Source organism: Chiloscyllium punctatum, chromosome 8 (genome assembly GCF_047496795.1).
Source record: "Chiloscyllium punctatum isolate Juve2018m chromosome 8, sChiPun1.3, whole genome shotgun sequence".
NCBI classification, from domain to species: Eukaryota; Metazoa; Chordata; class Chondrichthyes; order Orectolobiformes; family Hemiscylliidae; genus Chiloscyllium; species Chiloscyllium punctatum.
Genome location: NC_092746.1, coordinates 39542364 through 39562271, shown reverse-complemented (window position 1 = coordinate 39562271; position 19908 = coordinate 39542364). Strand labels below are relative to the sequence as shown.

The 19908-nt window shown below is 40.9% G+C and overlaps 1 protein-coding gene across 5 annotated transcripts in view; it reads right to left on the bottom strand.

Annotated features, from left to right (window-relative positions):
* vwde (von Willebrand factor D and EGF domains) overlaps positions 1–19908 on the bottom strand; it is a 204740-nt gene that overhangs the window by 131132 nt on the left and 53700 nt on the right. For all 5 annotated transcript variants that reach the window (XM_072575400.1, XM_072575396.1, XM_072575397.1 and 2 more), the window contains exons 2-3: positions 10711–10895; positions 4536–4767 (exon numbers count right to left, since the gene is read on the bottom strand). In XM_072575400.1, coding sequence (XP_072431501.1) covers positions 4536–4767; positions 10711–10895 — 417 coding nt within the window. The remainder of the gene's footprint in view (positions 1–4535; positions 4768–10710; positions 10896–19908) is intronic.

Sequence of the window (19908 nt, the reverse complement as noted above, 5' to 3'; positions counted from 1 at the left end):
GTCAGCATTTTCTCCTTTTAAGATAGAGTCAAAGTCACACTGCACAGAAACGAACCCTTCAGTCCAACTCATCCATGCAACCAGACATTCCAATCTAACCTAATCCCATTTGCCAGCATTTGGCTCATACCCCTCAAAATCCTTACTATATCATATATTCATCCAGATTCCTTTGAAATGTTGTAATTGCACCAGCGTCCACCACTTTCTGTGGTAGCTCATTCCGTAAATGCACCACCCTCTGCGTGAAATAAAGAACTATTTTAGGCCATGAGAAGTCCCAGGTATTAAAATACAATGACAGAAGTTGAAAATTGACAATCCATTTTTAACCGCTGTTGTGACATCAAGACGCCGAACTCGTATTGCCACCCTCAATGGAGCCCACCTTTCTGAGGAAGGCCAGCTGAAGGAACCAGCAGAGAGACAGACTTCCAACAGAAAGGCTGGCAGTGGCCCTCACATCCATGTCATTGATTTTGTCATCTGGAATAGGGTGTTGGGTATGGAGCCAAACGTTAAAATGAAAGACACACTTCACTTCAGTTATAGCTTAGCCATTACCAGTATGTCTCTCTCAGGAGTTGTGTTCTGACTGTTGACTCAGCTGAAGATGTTAAGGAAAGGCTAACTTCTCAGCTTGACAAAGTCCTCATTGTTATCCAAAAAAAATTATTCTTCGGGGTGATTTTAACACTGGGACTAGCTATGAGCGATGTCAGGAGATGAAATTTTGGGAGAAATGGACAGTGAAAAACCAGTGCAAAAAAAAAAATCAGGCTCAACATGGTCCCATTGCAACAAATGCCCTCTTTCACTAGAAGAGAAACGCAAAAATGTAGGGAGACATCCTAGATCAAAATTCTGCCACCTTTTCAATTATGTCATCGTTCAAGTCAAAGATTTAAATACTGTCTGTATCACTTAATTAATGCAGAGGGCTGATTCCTGTTGGATAGGACATCAACTTGTTCAATTGATGGTGAATATCCATCTAGCACCAACACACAAGACTCAAAAATCTAAGAGGAAGAAAATCAATGTGTCTGCCTTAAAGCAGCATCTTACAGCCAATCTGGAAAATCTTTGCACTTCCAATTCCATTCCAGAAGAATGGGAAGAATTAAAATCAGCAGTACGAGACTTTTGAGTCTGGACCATTGAATTGGATCAGTATCGTCACCAAGAAAAGTTCAACATAAAGCAAAATACAAAAATATGTCACTTTTCAGAACAAAAGAGAGGAACCCTCATTGTTTTAGGAGATCAACTCAAGGTTGCAAGTTAAAATGGCAGCAATCCAACAACTCAAGGCTGACATTCAAAGATGAATCCACCGGCCACAGGATACATGGCGGGAAGAAAAAGCCTGAGAAATTTGTCAATATCCTGCCCATTATGACAGGCAGATTTTTTTGAAACTACAAATGTGACCTATAGTCCAAGATCAAATGGACAAAATTACCCCTCACTCACAGGATGATATTTTTCTTAAGGATGACAATATCACCCATCAATACTGGATTGAAGAGTTTTAGCAACTTGCTTGTGAATCCACAATGTCTCCAGGCTACCCCTATTATCCTATGGTGAAATCCATAGATAAATCACCACTGATATGATTATTACATGTTTCCTATGGATTAAAAGCAACAGAGCCTGTGGCTCTAATGCCATTCCAGCTGAGGTCTTCAAACATTTGTGTGCTTTTGTTTACATCAAGAGGCCATTCACTCACCCCATGGATTTGGGAAAGAAAGGAATAGGGAAGTGGCTTCAGGAAAATGCCATTGAAAACTACTTCAAGAAAGGAGATACATCATGCTGAGAGACAATCAAAATAGCTCCCTCTTGATCATAGCAGGAAAACCCTGACAGGCATTCTCCTTATCACCTAATTCCTGTGACTGGGAAAATCCTTCCAGATGTATTAAATCTTTAAGCCTTACAAAGGTATCTCTGAGATGGTTTTTATGTTAGATAATTCCAAGGTAAATGTTAAGAACAACACTAGGAGCTCTTCAATTCATTCATCAACCTGATCAAAGCATTTGACTGAGTAAATTGCGATGTTGTCTGAACTCTGCTCTAAGATTTGTCTGTCCATTATAATCCTGTAACTATCGCACAATGATATGACTGCAACTGTTTTGGAGTGAGAAATCTGAAATAGGTGCCTTCAAAATCCAGTCCCAGTGTCAAGCAAGGTTGTGTCAGCTATCCTCTAGTGTAAGTATTAAAATCTACCCACATGGAACCTCTACATTTCTCTCCAGCCGTGTGGATCTTAGATGTCTAGGAGCCAGAAGTCAATGCTGAGATCAGTGCATGCAGAACCTTAAAGCAGCTGCAGCCACACAACCTAGTAGGAATGCTTAATGGAATATGCTATAACTGCAGCAACCACCCTGCTAAACCTAAACTGTGTACCACAGACAGAGGATCTACAGTTTGTAGATAACTCCAATGGCAGCGCTGACGCTGCAGGCAATTCTTGATTTTTTTCAGCCCAGCAAACAAGTGACTTAGTCCATCCTTTAAACAGTGATAAAACAATAGCCATTTCAACTCAACAGGTCAACCAAATATTCCACCTCTCATAAATACTGAAAGAGAGACTCTGGGATATTTTAAGTGCTCTCCATAACTTAACAGCCACCCCTTTCAAAACCCTACCTTTGATGAGCAGATCCAATGTTAGAACAAATGCACCAGATCCACCTTGTGCAAACTATTGCACTGTGTGTTTTACAGCAAAGACCTCCAGAAGGCAACAAGAGTCTTAGTGGGTGTCACCACACTCCTGTACAACAGTGAGACTTGGGAGTGTGTATCAGCAACATATAAGAGCAGTTGCCCTTTGCCACATTTTCCAGATTCACTGGGAGAATCATTGAACAAATGCTAGTGAGCTTGTTGAAACTGGTTTTATAAGCAAAGCTCCTGCAAAATTAAAGTTGATGGCATTGTATCTGGATGGCTATATTGAATCTATCCCCAACAGGACAATGTTTTTTCAATGTATTGGGCATAAGCCCTTCATTCCTGCTCCTCGGATGCTGCCTGACCTGCTGTGCTTTTCCAGCACCACAGTCTTGACTCTGATCTCCAGCAGTCCTCACTTTCCCCTATGTTTTTTTCAACTCACAATTGGCCAACACTGCCTGGAAGCTTGCCAACTTTAATATCAATGACTTGAAGGAGCTTTCTACCAATCATTCAAAATGGTGACAACATGACCATAGATCTGTATCATGCTTTGAGTAACAATATCTTAATGACAAGGCAGGACAATGGCAGAGGAGGAAAGAAAATAAAGCAAATCTGGCACTTACGATCCCACAATCTCATGTGAGGTTGTGCCCCAGGTGCTCAATTAGTTAGTCCATCAGAATTGGATCTGTTCAGTTATATGAAGACTGAGCATTCATTTTATGGAACCCTACTCACAAACTTAGATATTCACTCCTTTGACTACAGTGGCAGTGGAATATATTGTAAAGAAGGTTCCATAAAAGAAACTCACCAAGGCTCCTTCAGCATTACTTTTCAAACTGATGACATGTCATAATTAGCTATCCTTCAATTTGAGGAGAATGTTAACTCGGTTACGTGTTTCTGCTATGAACCTTCATATGACTGAACATGCAATTCTCGCTTCATTTTCTCTTCTTAACAAAGTTCAGGATAGTTCAGGGAAAACAGTCACCTCAGTAGAAAGTTTAGTTTGTGCAGCTACTTAACTAGAGAGAATTCAGTTATAAAGTTAAGTTATTAGCAGCCGAAAATCTAAATGAGTTTGCAAGAAAATACCACAGTTCACGGGAAAGAAATTGGGGGAAATCAGTTAATTAAAACTTAAATCTTTAATACAGAAGGGTAATTTCTCTGGACTTGCAGAAAGCATAAGCTTGAAATCAATGAGAAAGAAATTTAGAAAAGATTTAAAAGTTACTAATTCGCTATATGCCATTTTGCTTTACAGGAACAGACTCATTTCACCGCTATAGCCTTTACCCAGAATATGTATACTTGCTAAATGAATACAATAAGTTTATCACCTCTCATACAATACGTAACTTCTTATCTAAACAAGCTACTATAATAAAATACAACACAATTTTCCATCAGAACAAGGTTGATATAACAGCCCATTGACCAATCAAGCACCTGGAGAGATTATACACCATCGAAATCTACTAAATGTACTACCCAGCAAGCTCCGATATTATGCTTCTCAGTCTGGCGAAAGGAATTATCTCAGCTCAATGGTTAGTGCTATAAAAATGTTCCAATTGTACAGAATCCTCAAATGCATAAACATGCAATTAAGCAATACACCACAACCCAAAGACATATGCCAACTTCAATTTAGTAGAAATTAAAATTCTAAATAGAAAACATAATACAAACAAACAGATATGACAATGTGTGTCTTGGAAAATTTTTAATGCTATCAGTGAACTTTAATTACCAGATGTTCTTCAGGCCAGATATTTATATCAGCGAGATATGACTTTACATTGCAAACCTACCTACTGCACAATATCCCATGCATCCTTGTGTGGGCTGGAGAAGGTACAGAAAAAAGTCACCACAGTTTCGCACACTGACTGGAATTCGGAAAAGACAGCAGTCCTTTGTTGTACTGAAGAAAAACTGCCATGTTGCACAGGCAGTCAAATGCTTAACCTCTCCAACTTGTGGCAGGGATTCAGTCTCTTGCAAGGACAACCAAACAGGGGCTTGGGTGCCACAGTGATTCATCTAGAGAAAGAAATATGAAAGATTAAAGAATGACAAGAAACTAAAAGAAAAAAAAAGGAAATGCAGAATTGACACTGCTTTTTGTAAATGAAATGGGACTAGAATTGGATTTAACACGTAGAACACTGGTTCATCCTTGCAGTTAAATCACAGAATTGTTACAATGCAAGAGATGGTTCAGGCCATTGTGTCTCACTATTCTCTGAGCATTTTGACTCTATGCCAAACTCCTACCTTTTCCCCACAACCTACACTATTTAAACAATCACGCAATGCCTGCTTGAATGTCTCCACTGAGCCTACCTTCACCACATTTCCAAGTAAAGCACTATTGATCCAGACTACTTGCTTTGTTAAACTAAATGTTTTTTTCCCCTCACCTTATATTGGTTTTAAAACTTGCTGCAAAAGAAACAATGTCCATTTTTCTTGGTCCTTTTACACGCATGAACAGTTACTCCTTCTCTGCTCTGTCCAGGCCCCAAAGATTTTGAAAACAGTTCCGATTTCTACAATCTATCCTCCTAACTGAAGTTCCATATTCTGGGAACTACTCTCATATGCACTGTCCTGCACTCTCTCCAATTCATTCATGTAGTCCCTATTATGAGACACCTAGAACTAAATACAGTACTCCAATTTAGATCTAACCAATGTCCTTTATAGATTCAGTATAATCTTTCTGTTCTTTTACTCGATGCCCCTAGAAAATTGAAAATTTTGTTAACATTTCCTGCCACCTCTAAAGACTTATACACATATACACTCAGGTCTCTCTGCTTCTGTGCACCCTTTAAAATATTACCAGCATTTGATACTCTGTCTCCATGTTGTTTGACCTTACACTTCTTTGCACTGACTTAATTTGCCATCTCCTCCGTCAGCCTGTCAATGTCTTTATCATAGAATCATAGAATCCTTACAGTGTGGAAGCAGGATATTTGGCTCAATGAGTCCATGTTGACCCCAGAAGAGCATCCTACCCACAACCACCCCAAACCCTTTAACACTGCATTCCCCTTGGCTAATTCTCCTAACCTACACATCCTTGGACACTGTGGGCAATTTAGCTCGGCCAACACATCTAACCTGCACATCTTTGGTTTGTGGAAGGAAACTTACACAGATATGGGGAGAACATGGAAGCTCCACAAAGACAGTGGACAGAGGCTGGAATCAAACCCAGGTTCCTGGTGTTGTGAGGCAGCACTGCTAACTACTGAGCCAACGTGCTGCCTACAGCATGCTCTTCTACACTGTACAGCTCAGTTTACAATTCTCCCAATTTTTGAGTTGCCTGCAAATTTGAAACTACCCTTCTTTAAACATATATTAGGAAAAGCATGGGCCCCGAGGAACTCCACCATAAATCTTCCTTCAGCCCATCAACCGTTACTCTCTATTTCTATCACTCAGATAATTTTACAATAATGTTACTGCTGTCTCTTTTATTCCAAGACCCATTACATTCCATGAACATCACAAAGGTTAAGTGGCATTGTACTGAGTGCCTTTGAGAGTCTATATATACCAGATCACCAACATTGCCCTTCACAAACTTTAGTACCTCTCAAGTATCTCCAACAAGTTAGTTAGCTACAATTTGCCTTAACAGATCCATGCTGAATATTCCCAATTAACCCACATGTTTCCATTTGAAAATTAACTCTACACCAAATTCTTTCTAGAAATTTCTAAACATGAAGATTAACTTGTCTGTCTGGTGTTGGTCATGAGCATTTGCTGTTCTGATTGTTTCTCTTCATGATCAAATAATGGACCTTGTCCTCGATTGTGTATTTAATGTATCTAAAGATCATACAACATTCATTATCATCATACTATCAATTTATCAGCTTCACAGTAAATTATGTTATTCATACAATTTAACTTAGTGCAAATATTCTACTGTGTTCTTACATATAGCTTTAACAGGTTTGCCGAAATTAAACCTTCAATGAACCAATGCTTTACAATTTCAAAACTGAGTAACAAAAATTCAGAATAAATCTTCTGATAGTGAAACATTTTAAAGATCGATAAGATCAATTGACTATGATTATAAAGATACTATAAAAGCTTTGATCACAAATAACATTTTTAATAGTTGGCCTAAAAGAAACGACACTGACTACATTTGAAGTAAAGCACACTAAAGTGCTTTGGTCCTGAAAAAAGTGCTCTAGTTTGTGTTAGCTGAGAAGAACTTTTCAAAATGGTTATCTTTTCATTAAATCTCAAGAACTGAGAATTGTGACTCACGTTGTGTACAGTTCCAAAGATAAGAAAATGGTTTTTCTCTCAATTCATCCTTCTCCTATTAAATACTGCTAACTTTCGACAGGAGTCAATGGTTAACCATTAAAAATGGTCAGCATTTATTTCCTGAGCCCATGGTGACTGAAGCCACTCTTTATATGTTACACCTAATAACATTAGGTCATGGAATACAGAATGACTGAAGATGAGACCTTCCTATGGGTCAGAAGTTATTGAGAATCATCTTAATTCTGGATTTTTTAAAATCAAATTATTTTTCTAAAATTTAATACTATTAGATTTCAAATATTTAATATTGAATGTTGTTGAAAAGATAGTCACATTGCCAAGACTTTTAATCTTACCTACCTCAGCAGTTTATACTATGGAATAAAAAGATGTTGAGTTGTTAATAATTTGACACTGATTGGCAGAGCACCATCATGGAGAAAGCAAGAGGGACGATAGGCTCACGGATAATTCAAAGCAGTTACTCGGCTTGAATATAATTGTTTTGCTTACAGAGAACAGGTCTTTGCATATGAATGCATGTCATTTCCAGCAAGTAAAAATTAGTCAGCTTTGAAATTGACCAATTATCTTACATTGGTTGTTATTGTGGCTATCCATGCACTCAGGATTGGTAAGTAAGTGCTGCCTAATTGGAGAACCACATCTAACAGGAGACATTTTGTTTTAGGTTTTGCAAATATGGGCTGGTCAAGTACAGTCTGTATTTTACTTATTATCACAAAGCTAGTCCCTTGTTTTTTCCTAAAAGCTGCTCCTTGACTCAAAGAGACTCTGTCCTTGATTTTTTTCCCTGAGGGGTAATACACCAGGCCAGGCTCTAATCAGTCTGAGTTTGTACAGAGGTGGAAAGGATTTTAAAAGAGACATTTTGTTTATATGTAAACTGATGAGACTTCAGGCGAAAGTGGTCATGTTTTAGAAGTGACCTGTATAAAGAAAGGGGAGCGATCAGCTCTCTAGCTGAGCTGAGAAGTTTTAGTTCAGTCTTGAACTGGTGAAGAGTTCAACAGGGAGCTGTTTGGAAACACTCTCCCCCCCTCTCTCTCTCTCTCTCTCTGTCTCTTTCCTGCCCTTCAACTTCAACCTGTAAGTGTGTATTCCATTTATACTAGTTTTTAAAGGGAGTTTGCTTATTGGGACTGTTGTGTATATGCAGTACAACAAATTAAATCTAGTTGATTCGGCTGAATTCTGTAGGAGTTATTTATTCTGTTCTTAGTGTTTCATTGTGTAATTTTGTGAATAAATTTTTGTCTTTTCTAAAATCTAGTAGTCTGCCCAGCTAACTTAATCCGGATAATTTTCACTGGACACTTATCAAAACAAATTGCGAAGTTATGGTCTGCGCTGTCTGCTTAAGAATGTTTTGAATGGTCTGGCCTAGTCCATAACATTATTATGAACAATGAAAGGCTGTTTGATGCTTGATTTGATGAGCCACTCATTGGGATATGCATTCTATTTTATGGGCATTACCAGAGCACAAATTCATAAACAACATTGCTCAATTGTGTAATGGGCAGAGCATAGGATGTTGCTGTCAGTCTAAAACTATTTGGAAAGTACCACTCTTATAACTACTGCATAATAGTGGCATAAAACAGCTTGCTTAATGTGGTGATCAGTCAAGCTCATAAAGATGCTGTTCTACATTTGCTTAAAGATTTATGAGCAGGAACCCAACAAAAAAAAGCTGTCTTTTTTGTATTAATCAGGAGTTTAGTCTTCCTCACATCTTTCTCCATGGTAACATTAGCAAGTAAAAGTCAACATGTCAACTACTCAGCATTTTGTTTTTCCTGTAGCTTAGACTGTTATGAGCATTTGAAAGACAGTATTCTTGTGCTTGTCCCTATGGATGGAGTAGGAAAAGCTTCAGCAACATGCCCCACTTTTCAGCAATATTTCGCCTCTCTCCTAACAAATGGTTTCTTATATTTCATATTGTACCTTTCCATCCAGTAGAACAGTATTGTTCAAAATGAACAATGAACAGAATTGGATGTTTTTAGGCTACATTTGAGTTGCATTGAGATTTTTTCTAATGAGAGTTGCTGCTACGAGGCTTAACCAGCTTTTTCACTGTGTCTTACCAAGTTCACCTCAGTAATTACTTAACATGCTGTTCTAACAGCCTTCATGTCCAATTCTGGACCCATTTTACTACATGCAGTTCCCAAAAGAACTCGGCACTCAACACCAATATCCTGGAATGCACTAGCATTTTTTATGCCCATTCCTTTTCCCTGAGGGGTAATAAACCAGACCATGGCAGACAGCTGCACGTTGCTGCACCAATGTGTGGTCATGGTCCTGCTGCATGAGATGGTGCAGACACAGGATCCCCTCTTCCCCCAATACACACCAAAAAGCCATGCCAGCCTTGCCCAAGATGGCCCCTCGGCAAAAGCCATCTCAGTCATTTGGGGGGGGGGCGCATATGGCAATGGAGAGAAAAGATAAATGACTCTGTCCCCTCCACTAGCGCAAATGCCTCCATATTCTCTTCAATATGTCACATGGTACTATTGGACCCAATTCCCACTAAGGCTCATGCTTTATCACGCTGTCTAATGCCTGCCTTATCTTCTCTCATTTGATCTCACCTACCTCAATAGCACTAACTCTGCATCTGCTCTGTACCACCTATTTGCTCACTTAGTGCAGCTGGGAAGTCATCCGAACAGCAATAGCTGTGCCACCCACTTTCATCTCCCTTAACACCTGTCTCTCATTCCAGGAGGTAAACAACCTCACAAATAGGGCAGGAAGAGCTATGATGAGTTGTGGGTTTCTGAACGTTCAGCTCTCCACCCTTTATGTGGTGAGTACTTGGTCTCTGACCATGTTGAGCGGCTGACTGACTGGATTAATGCCAGAGGCTACCTTTAACTAATTGTGCAGGGACCCCGTGAGCAAAAGCTATCTCCTTTGACTGCCAGTACAGACTGAGGTATAGCACTGAAGTGCACAAACATCCTGTGACATAATCAGAGATGCGCCATGAGGGTTTTTATAAGAGGCTGATACATGTTGAATGCTACTGTCCATGAATGTGTCTAGTATTCAACATGGTGCCATTCAGGTAAAAGTGAGGATCGCAGATGCTGGAGATCAGAGTAAAGATTAGAGTGGTGCTGGAAAAGCTCATTTCTGATGAAGGGCTCCTGCCCAAAACATCGATTTTCTTGCTCCTCAGATGCTGCCTGACCTGCTGTGCTTTTCCAACACCACTCTAATCTTGATGGCGGTCACTCAGAGCAAGTGGTGTGCTGAATTAGCAAGGAATGTACTCTGGCTTTCATGCTGAAATTTTCTCAACATCTAGTATACTTAAAAATGTTTAGTAAGATACAAAGCAGAATAATAATAAAGCCAAGTTGAGCGCAAACAGTATTCAACATGCAATAATCCCCTTTTAGTGGGGATTCATCACTGCCTAATGCAGCTTACAAAAATCAAAGGTTGAGCAAAATGTTCCTGATGCAAAGATCAGCCTCCCCATCCAATACTGTCACAAAGCTGACCATAGCCAACATAATGCAGACCACTATACGATTCTGCTCATTGTTTCAAATCTGTTATATCATGACGCACTATAAGTAAACGATAAGTCAGGAATGCATTCGATGGCAAAGAAACAATGTATACCTCCACACACTTTGTTGGCATTTCTGCAGGTTTATCAAAGATCTGAAAACGATACCATCCTGGTGTTAAAGAATGATCACATATTAGCTCCTGAATTGCTGACTGTTGCAGTCGGAGTGAATCAAAATCCACACTTCTGTAGGGATTCTGAAGAAGTTGGTGACCACCAGGGTAGCACTCAGGGGCTGTAAGACAACAGAAAAGGAATTAAAGATTCACTATAACTGAGGAATTATTATATCACATTAATTCCAACAATTAACCAAGTTTCATTTGTTGATTACCTGGGCAACAGTATTTATTAATAAGACACAGTTAGCTCAATTCTGAACAGGGAGAAAGTGAAGACTGCAGATTCTGGAGAGTTAGTCAGAATTGTGACGCTGGAAAAGCACAGAAAGTCAGGCAGTATCCAAGAAGCAGAGGAATCAGCTTTTCGGGCATAAGCCCTTCATCATTCCTGATGGAGTGCTTATGCCCGAAACATCGATTCCCCTGCTCCTCAGATGCTGCCTGACCTGCTGTGCCTTTTCAGCACTGCACTTCTGATCCCCATATTCTGAACAGTGGGTTTTAGGCTCCTGATATTTTTAATTAACAGTACACTGCTTCTGCAACTTTTGTTGTTGATCAAAATATATCTGTTTCATGATAAAGTTGGAACTGACTTCTATAAAGTAAGTTCATATCAGTATTTTGAAACCAACCATTTCAAATCTCAATCTTGACCTAGTTGGAAAGCATGTTTTACTCCATGAAAAGCCTTATTACATTTCACAGCCACTTGATCTATAGCACTATATGTTATAACAGTTCAAGTGGGAATCCAATTTTTTTTTCCTAAACATAATCAGGGTTTGTGTCTCTATCACCGTCTCATACACCATGTCCTGGATGGAAATTTACTCAACATATCCCCTCTAGTTCTAAGTCTATGCCTCTTGTTTATTGCCCTCTCCACGAACAAAAACATATCCTTCTTGTACACTCTTTCGCGGTCAAACGTCAGTTCATAGACTTCAATTAAATGTCCCCTCATCCTTTACTATTCCAAAGAAAAGATCCCAATCAAATACATTTCTACACATTGCTAAAATTCGCCATTCTTGACAAGATCCTCATGAAACACCTCCATACCTCTGTTACACTCTTCCTTTAACATAATAACTAGAAACGTATGCAGTCTAACAGGTGTTTTTTTTAAACAGTTCCAGTATTATTTTCCTGCTCTTACAATCCCAATAAAAGTATCCCATAAGCCTTTTTAACTACCTTATTTAACCTCCTGCTACCTTCTCAAGGATCTTTGGATATACACTTGAAAGATCCCTCTGTTCCTGTACCCTTTTCAATATCCTACCATTTATTCCCTTGCATTACAGGTAGCATATTGGTGCAGTGACTAGAACTGCTGCCTCACCCAAGCCAGGGAACTATAGACCGGTGAGCCTGACCTCGGTGATGGGCAAGTTGTTGGAGTGAATCCTGAGGGACAGGATGTACATGTATTTGGAAAGGCAAGGACTGATTCGGGATAGTCAACATGGCTTTGTGTGTGGGAAATCATGTCTTACAAACTTGATTGAGTTTTTTGAAGAAGTAACAAAGAAGATTGATGAGGGCAGAGCAGTAGATGTGATCTATATGGACTTCAGTAAGGCGCTTGACAAGGTTCCCCATGGGAGACTGATTAGCAAGGTTAGATCTCATGGAGTACAGGGAGAACTAGCCATTTGGATACAGAACTGACTCAAAGGTAGAAGAAAGAGGATGGTGGTGGAGGGTTGTTTTTCAGACTGGAGGCCTGTGACCTGCGGAGTGCCACAAGGATCGGTGCTGGGCACTCTACTTTTGGTCATTTACATAAATGATTTGGATGCGAGCATAAGAGGTACAGTTAGTAAGTTTGCAGATGATACCTAAATTGGAGGTGTAGTGGACAGCGAAGAGAGTTACCTCAGATTACAACAGGATCTGGACCAGATGGACCAATGGGCAAATGGAATTTAATTCAGATAAATGCGAGGTACTGCATTTTGGGAAAGCAAATCTTAGCAGGACTTACATACTTAATGGTAAGGTCCTAGAGTGTGTTGCTGAACAAAGAGACCTTGGAGTACAGGTTCATAACACCTTGAAAGTGGAATCACAGCTAGGTAGGATAATGAAGAAGGCTTTTGGTATGCTTTCCTTTACTGGTCAGAGTATTGAGTACAGAAGTTGGGAGGTCATGTTGCGGCTGTACAGGACATTGGTTATACCACTGTTGGAATATTACGTGCAATTCTGGTCTTCTTCCTATCGGAAAGATGTTGTTAAACTTGAAAGGATTCAGAAAAGATTTACAAGGATGTTGCCAGGGTTGGAGGATCTGAGCTACAAGGAGAAGCTGAACAGGCTGGGGTTGTTTTCCCTGGAGCGTCGGATGCTGAGGGGTGACCTTATAGAGGTTTACAAAATTATGAGGGGCATGGATAGGATAAATAGACAAAGTCTTTTCCCTGGGGTCGGGGAGTCCAGAACTAGAGGGCATAGATTTAGGGTGAGAGGGGAAAGATATAAAAGAGACCCAAGGGGCAACGTTTTCACGCAGAGGGTGGTACGTATATGGAATGAGCTGCCAGAGGATGTTGTGGAGGCTGGTACAGTTGCAACATTTAAGAGGCATTTGGATGAGTATATGAATAGGAAGTGTTTGGAGAGATATGGGCCGAGTGCTGGCAAATGGGACTAGATTGGGTTGGGATATCTGGTTGGCATGGACAGGTTGGACCGAAGGGTCTATTTCCATGCTGTACATCTCTATGACTCTATGACAGTGCCAGGGACCTGGGTTCAATTCCGGCCTCGGGTGACTGTCTGTGTGGAGTTTGCACATTCTCCCTGTGTCTGTGTGGGTTTCCTCCCATAGTCCAAAGATGTATACATTAGGTGAACTAGCCATGCTAAATTGCCCATAGTGTTCAGGGATGTGTAGGTTAGGTGCATTAGTCAGTGGAAATGTACAGTAATAGAGTAGGGAAAGGGGCCTGGGTCAGATACTCTTCGGAGAGTTGGTGCAGACTTGTTGGACCAAGTGGCCTGTTTCCACACTGCAGAGATGCCATGATTATTTAACTTTCCCCAAATGGTTTATCTTTCACTAATCTGGCCTGGAATTTCATTTGTTATTTTCTGACTAGCTGAGTAGTTTACAGCTTTCTTCTTAGTGTTTGAACACATGGATATTTTTCATTTCATCTACAACACTGTTAACCATATTTCTTACATTTAAGTCTAAAATAATAACATGTATGCAAACAGCAAGGGAGTCAGTACTGAACTCGGAAGAACCATGCTGGAAACCTTACAATCACTTTTTTTCTTCCCACCATTGAACTAAATTTGGATTTAACTTGCCACTTTGCCTGATATTCTACAAGTTTTAACTCTCTGGCAATTCTACCAGAGGGAACATTGTCAAATATGCTGATAAATTCCGTATAAGATTATATCAATCCATCTTGTAATCTCCTCAATAATAAATCAATCAAGTTAGTCAAATACAACCTTTCATTAAATATGTGCTGATTATCCTTGATTAATCCATGCCTTTGGAAAATAAGGATTTACATTCTGTACTAGAATTTTTGTTGATAACTTGTACATAATTGAGTTTAGTCAAACATCCTAATCTCTCAAGTTATCCTTCTCTCCTTTGTTTTTAAACAATAGTAAAACATCATCAGTCCTTCAGCACTCCAACTTCATACCTGTACCTAGGGAGGACTTGAAAGTGATGATCAGGGTATTTAATATTTCTTCCTTTTTTCATTTAGCAGACTGGCTACATTTCTTACAGTCTGGCAATCTGTTCACTTTCAACGATACTAAGTATTTTAACATTTCCTTTTGTAATAGGCTTAACCCATCCAATATTTTCCATCCTTCACCCTTTCTGCAACATCCATTTTGCCTTCCAGTTTTAAAAAAAACAGCTGCTCAACATTTATTCCGAGCCAATACCTAGGTCTTGTGCCTGAATTCACAAGTTAGCTTTTTAATTTAAACTTGCCCTACTCTTCAGTTATTCACTCAATCTGGATAGATTTACAAAATAGCTTGAGGTTTTCCTTCATTTTACTCGCTGATACTTTTCATGACCTCGCTTACTTTTCCATTTTTAATGTCATCCTGGCATTTTCCAAGCTTTCTAAGTTTCCTGATTTTTACATTTGACATATTTGTTTGGAACTTTCTTTACCTCCTCTGTGAATGCCTCAGTCTGTATCGCTGATTTACCTTCAAGTAGGGGTTTCCTCCCATTCTTGAAAATTATTTCTCATCTTAGCAAAATGGCCCTTAATCATTTTAATTCCTATGGCAACAGCTGTTATTGGCTTGGCACAAACAGGATAAGAGTCAAGTATATAGCAACTAACTGCCACCTTTACTGGTTTAGTTAGAGCAGACTTACAATTCACATCATTTGATTAGAAAAGATTTAATAGCAAGCAAGCATCATTACCCAATAAGTTTAACATTCCCAGAACAGTCAGCAAAATAAAAGCCAAATACCCAGGAATAGAAGTTCATGCTGGACAGGCATTTCTTCCAGGCCTTAGGGGTCCTCTTTACAACCAAATATGGGATTGCACTTTGCAAAGATTGTTCTCTGGAGTTTTCACTGATGGCATACTGAAATCCTTCATTTTTATCCATTTTCCTTATCTTCCCAAACTATGGCGTCTTGATCATCTGCATAGTTTTCTCATCTTGTTCTTGTTCGCCCTCAGCTCATCAAAACACTGGTGTCTTCCCATTATAGGTTCACTTCAAGGGCACCAGTAGGACTGCCTCATTACTCTTCCACCAAATAAGGATTTTCCCCTTGTCATCCTTAGAGCTGATCTGGCTCAAACCAGCTCGAGCCAGCTGTTAGGACTCAGGTAACTACAGTTCATAGCTACTTTGTGTGAGCAGCCTCCGGCCAACAATTCTTAAGTATTTAATAAAAAGTGATTCATTGGTTATTTTCTTGATCTTGAAAAGGCCCTAATCTTTCCTTGGTTATCCTTTTGCATTTTATGTATTTTTTAAATTCATTTGTGGAACACGGCCATCACTGCTGGCCAACATTTATTGCCTGTCCCAAAGTTGGCCTTGCGAAGATGGAGGTGAGCTACCTTCTTGAACCATTGTATCATACGTGCTGCAAGTTGACCCACGATGTCCTGAGAGGAAATTCCAGGAATTTTACCCAGTGACAGTGAAGGAATGGTGATGTATTTCCAAGTCCGGATGGTTAGTGGTTTGCAGGGAAATTTGCAGGTGGTGGTTATCTAATGCCCTTGTCCTTCGAGATGCAAGTGCTTGTGGGTTTGTATAAGGATTTTTGGTGAATTTCTGCAGTGTATCTTGTAAACAGTAGCAGCAATATGTACTGAACATCAGTGGTGAAAGGACTGGATGTTTGTGGATGTGGTGCCAATCATGTAGGCAGATTTGTCCTGGATGGTGTCAAGCTTTTTGAGTGTTGTTGAAGCTGCACCCATCGAGGCAGGTGGGGAGTATCCTATCACACTCCTGACTTGCGCCTCACAGATGATGGACAGGCTTTGGGGAATCAAGTGGTGAGTTAGTCATTGCAGTATTCCTAGCCTCTGAGCAACTCTTGGAGCCACTGTGTTTATATGGCACATCCGCCGACATTTCCGCCCCCTACCAACCTTCGCATAAACCAAATCATCCACCGACATTTCCGCCACCTCCAAACAGACCCCACCACCAGGAATATATTTCCCTCCCCAACCCTTTCTGCCTCCGCAAAGACCGTTCCCTCTGTGACTACCTGGTCAGGCCCACGCCCCCCCCTACAACCCACCCTCCCATCTTGGCACTTTCCCCTGCCACCGCAGGAACTGTAAAACCTGCGCCCACAGTTCCTCCCTCACCTCTAGCCAAGGCCCTGAAGGAGCCTTCCACATCCAAAGTTTTACTTGCACATCCACTAATATCATTTATTGTATCCATTGCTCCCGATGTGGTCTCCTCTACATTGGGGAGACTGGGCATCTCCTAGCAGAGCGCTTTAGGGAACATCTCCGGGACACCCGCACCAATCAACCGCACTGCCCCGTGGCCCAACATTTCAACTCCCCTCCCACTCTGCCGAGGACATGGAGGTCCTGGGCCTCCTTTACCACCGATCCCTCACCACCAGACACCTGGAGGAAGATCGCCTCATCTTCTGCCTCGGAACACTACAACCCCAGGGCATCAATGTGGACTTCAACAGCTTCCTCATTTCCCCTTCCCCCACTTCACCCTAGTTCCAAACTTCCAGCTCAGCACTGTCCCCATGACTTGTCCGGACTTGTCCTACCTGCCTATCTCCTTTTCCACCTATCCACTCCACCCTCTCCTCCCTGACTTATCACCTTCATCCCCTCCCCCACTCACCCATTGTACTCTATGCTACTTTCTCCCCACCCCCACCCTCCTCTAGCTTATCTCTCCACGCTTCTGGCTCACTACCTTTATTCCCAATGAAGGGCTTTTGCCCGAAACGTCGATTTCGAAGCTCCTTGGATGCTGCCTGAACTGCTGTGCTCTTCCAGCACCACTAATCCAGAATCTGGTTTCCAGCATCTGCAGTCATTGTTTTTACCATATCCAGTTCAGTTTCTGGTCAATGGTAACACCAAAGATGTTGATAGTGGGGGATTCAGTGATGGTAACACCACTGAATGGAAAGTGGTTAGACTGTCTCTTATTGGAGATGGTCATTGCCTGGAATTTGTGGAGCACGAATGTTACTTGCCACTCAGAGAAAGTGAGGACTACAGATGCTGGAGAGTCAGAGTTGAAAATCTTGGCGCTGGAAAAGCACAAAGTTAGGCAGCATTTAAGGAGCAGGACAGTCAGCTTTTTGGGCATAAGCCCTTCATCAGGAATGTAGAGGGGGAAGGGACTCAGAGATAAATAAGGGCTGGGAGTGGGAAGGTGATAGGTGGGTGCAGGTGGGAGGTATTTGTGTTAGGTCAGTGGAGAGGGTGGAGCTGGTAGGTGAGAAGGAAGACCACCATTCATGAGCAGATATGGCAGGACTGCAGTGCTTAGATCTGATTCACTTGTTATGGGATAAATGAGCTCTGTCTATCACTTGCTGCAGTTTGGCATGCAAGAAGTCCTGTTTGATAGCTTCACCAGGTTAACTCCTCATTTTAAGTTAAGCCTGCTGCTGCTCCTACCATGCCCTCCTGAGCTCTCCGTTGAACCAGGGTTGATCCCCTGGCTTGATGGTAATGACTGAGTGGGGGATTTGGTCAGCCTTAAGGTTACAGATGATACAATCCTACTACTATTGATGGCCCACAGCACATCATGGATGACCAATCTTGAGTTGATGGATCTGTTCAAAGTCTGTCTCATTTAGCATGGTAATAGTGCCACACATACAACACAGTGGGGATTATTCTCAATGTGAAGGTAGAATCTGTCTCCAAGAAGCCTGCATAGTGGTCACTCTTGCCCATACTGTCTTGGACCAATCAATGAAAAGTAGGGAAACTGTTCCTGTTTTGTTGGCCATCGTAGACTGAATTGCAGAAACAGCATGTTAAATAAAAACAAACTGGAAAGTTTTTTTGATATTAACAGAACTATTTCAAAAGGATTTGAGCAATATTACACATCTGAAATAAAATCAGAATTCAAGGTATTATAAGTTGAAGATATACATTATTATTAAAATGGAGTAATGAATAATTAACGATTTAACCAAGGTGTATGCAGTCAAAGTAAAAATGATAGTTCCTGATCATTCTTTAGTGCATTACTTCACAGTTTCACCAGACACATCTTGACCAACAACCAATAAATGTTACCCCTCCTTCCTATCAATATCTGAGGTATTATGTCAGAATGAAAGATGAGAGGGGGAAGGAAACAAGCTGCACCTGACACAGGGAGTCACTGACAACAGTCTCTACCTCTTTCTCTTTCTAAGGAGGCATAGAACATAGAACAGTACAGCACAGAACAGGCCCTTCAGCCCACGATGTTGTCATTCTGTTCAGGACAGCCCATGATCTGTCATTCCCACCTCCATTCACTTATCCAGGCAGTTCTGACCTCTTCAAACAGTATCGGTGTACCACATGCTTTTTAAAATAAATGTTTCCCATTCATTTTGTATCAAAGCTCACATTTCAGGTCAGGTTTGTAAGCACAGAGGTCTGTGGACTGCAAGGCTAGAGCTTGACTGTCACCCAAATCTGGCCAGCAAGTGTTGCACAGATTTAGTTAAGCAAGAAGAGACAATGGCAATTGACATGGCAGGACAGTGTCAGTGAATTGCAGGCATCATTTTTGGTGTAAGTAGTAGTTTGCTGCTTATGGGGAGGAAAAAGGTTGCTTAGTTCAAAGGCTAATGGACTCAGGAGAATTTGCAAAGTGTTCTGTATATTAATGGTATAAGTAATAATGCAACAATGAAGCAATAAACTATGTGATAACTCGTTAGGTATGTAAACAAACACTAGTGAGGTAATGACTGATCAACACAGTGGGGCAAGAGTCATAGCGAGGCACAACGTGGAATCAGCCCCTTCGGACCAACTTGTCCATGCTGACTAGATATTAATTAATCTAGTCCCATTTGCCAACATTTGGCCCATATTCCTCTAAACCCTTCCTATTCATATACCCAACCAGACGCATTTTGAATGTTGTAATTATACCAGCATCCACCACTTCCTCTGGCAGCTCCTTCCATACACATATCACCACCTGTGTGAAAAAGTTGCCCCTCAGGTCCCTTTTAAATTTTTCCCCTCTCACCTTAAACCCATGGTCTCTAATTTTGGACTTCCGAGGGAAAAGACGTTGACTATTCATCTCATCCACGCCCCTCATGATTTTATAAATTTCCTATAAGGTCACCCCTCAGCTTCCAACCCTCCAAGGAAAATAGCCCCAGCCTATTCAACCTCTCCCTCTAGCTCAAGCCCTCCATCCCTGGCAACATCCTTGGAAGAGTTCAGAAAAGATTTACAAGTTCAACATCTTTCCCACAGCAGGGAGACCAGAATTGAATTAGAAATCCAACCGTTGCTTAACCAAAGTTCTATACAGCCGCAACATGACCGCTCAACCCCTACACCCATTGCACTGACCAAAAAAGCCAAGCATATGAAACGCCGTCTTCAGTACACT